At 41.3% G+C, this 2,206-nt stretch overlaps 1 protein-coding gene across 1 annotated transcript; it reads right to left on the reverse strand.

Moving 5' to 3' along the window:
* Nucleotides 1-501: 501 nt before the first annotated feature.
* LOC149199452 (UDP-glucose 6-dehydrogenase 5-like) lies at nucleotides 502-1,002 on the reverse strand. The gene has a single exon (XM_089400576.1). It carries the CDS (start codon nucleotides 1,000-1,002, stop codon nucleotides 502-504), a length of 501 nt encoding a protein of 166 aa, XP_089256702.1.
* Nucleotides 1,003-2,206: the final 1,204 nt, after the last annotated feature.

The following is a 2,206-nucleotide window of genomic DNA, read 5'->3' on the forward strand; positions in this document are numbered from 1 at the left end:
TGGATGTAGGATCTGGTTTGTTTTGCATGTGTTCCTTTCCTTTAACTGCATCACAGAAAGAGCCTAAATTTTTGGAGTTGGCTCCCTTACATCCACCTCTTAGTTTCAGATTTAGTACAATGGTTGAGTCTTTGGTAACTCCATAGTCTTGAAGCATGTTATTATCCTGCAGACTATATCCTGAATATATCAGATTTTGGTATGTTGTTGGGTTTCCCAATTTTATTTGGATCTCCTTTTTTAACTCCTTAATGCTCAAACTCTTGTTGATTAGTATGCAATAATGTCTGCCTCCTGTCGATTTGATAAAAATTTTCATCAGATCTTCCTCCATACCTAGTGGATCCACATTGTCTAGGCCTCAATCTGTTGGATCTGCCTTCTTTGTTTACCAAGGAACACTGCAAAGTTTGGGGGGTCTATACCCTGTTTTCTCCTGTTCAAACTAGCCGAGATCAATTTTCATGACGGTTTTGGCAAGGAGAGTCCCCGCCATGGACCTCACCTTCCCCTTGCTTTCATTAACCCGCGCTTGTCTGAAAGAGAACGAGGGGCATCCAATTTTGATAGTACCCTGACTACCTTCTGATCCTTCACGTGTTCCCGGCCATTTGTCAAAACCCTAACTAGCTTTTCTAGCTCTGTGATGGTGGTCCCTTCTTCCCAAAATAGATGCCTCTCATTTGGATCTGTGTTTTTCCAGGCCGCCAAATCCAAGCAATTCAAGACGGCTACCTTGTCGATGCCATGTCTGCGGTTCTGTTTAGGCGGGTTGACAGAAACAAACCCTATCCCTACTTCCGCATTGTATCGATCGTCGGCAGATCTGAGGGGGAGAAACAGACCTTGGCAGATCCAAGCCCCCTCCTCCCTAGGTTTATATTTCAGTGGGTTGTCGCTATTTGCTGTCTCCCCCATTTTAATAGTCGGGCACTTAAGCATGATCGTGGCTATCGTCGGCCCCCTCTCATACACTGCTCTATTGCAGCCAAACCCTGCCATGTTTGCACAGGCGATTTTGTGGAATGGCCTTATCTTGAGAACCCTAGACATGCCTTGATTGAGGGAGAATCAATCTGTGGCAGAAAAGTCATTTTTTGTTCCGAGGCCAGACCAGAGCATTGCCGGAGGGTCAATATCAGCTTTCCCTTCGGTCGATTTCCTGCATTTTGATCCCATGTAGCTTCCATCCTTGGATTGCAGGGCTGCATCAGCGCAGATCACAGATCCAGAACCCTAACCATGGCTCCTTCGATATCTAGGTTCATCAAGTGGAGTATGGTTTTATTAAATTGGTTTGATTTATTAGTTTTTCTAAAAGACTTATGCATGCAAACCATTCACAGATGTTTTCCTCTTGAGATGTGCGCCTTATTTATTGATTGCAATTTTGGGTTCGGCTTGCGCTTTTAGTTCCTTGTCACATGATACCTCTGATTGCCGATTGCGATTACCTTTATCGGATCGGAGGATTTGATGAGGCCCTCTTTATGTCTATCCCTTTTTCATTACGATACCCGATCTCCGATCGCTTTATCGCAATGTAGAATTATTTATAATGTTTTTCAAAGGAAAACTTTATACTTTTCAAAAGGCTTTACAAAATGAATTATTTACATCGAGCCTTTTGATAAAGATTTTTCTTATAATGAGGTCAATACCAGTTTTATTTATCAACTCACAAATCTTACTAAGTTTATTTAAAAGGGACCCATTTCTTATTAAAAAATTTGTGTAAAAGTTTTTTTTAGAAATGGGGGGTTGTTGTACAACACAACAATACATTGCATATATCAGTTTGATCTGCAGGTGAAATTTCTACATGATATCAGTGAGCTAGCTGATTTGTAGAGAAAATTCTACATGGTATCAGAGCTAGTTGATGTGTAGGAAAAATCATACATGGTATCGGAGCACAAGTGATCAAGCAAGGAACAGTATACAAGAAAGAGAAAGGAATTCGAAGTTTATTATTCGGGATATAGATCTCAAGTTCTTGTCCATCTATTTCACTAATGGCGTTCTATGGTTTGAGGCTTGAGTATGCCCTTGATGGCAGCTCAAACTATATAGCTTGGAAGGATCACATGGATGCAGTATTGGAAGATAATGGCCTTAAGGACTTCATTGATCAAGAAGTCCCTAAGCCTACTGATACTACTCAACTGGCAGAATGGAAGAAGTGTGTGGCTAGAGCTAGGAGAAT

The sequence above is a fragment of the Pinus tabuliformis genome, chromosome 2_1 (assembly GCF_031772625.1).
Source record: "Pinus tabuliformis cultivar Carrire ecotype Pingquan chromosome 2_1, CPIR1, whole genome shotgun sequence".
NCBI classification, from domain to species: Eukaryota; Viridiplantae; Streptophyta; class Pinopsida; order Pinales; family Pinaceae; genus Pinus; species Pinus tabuliformis.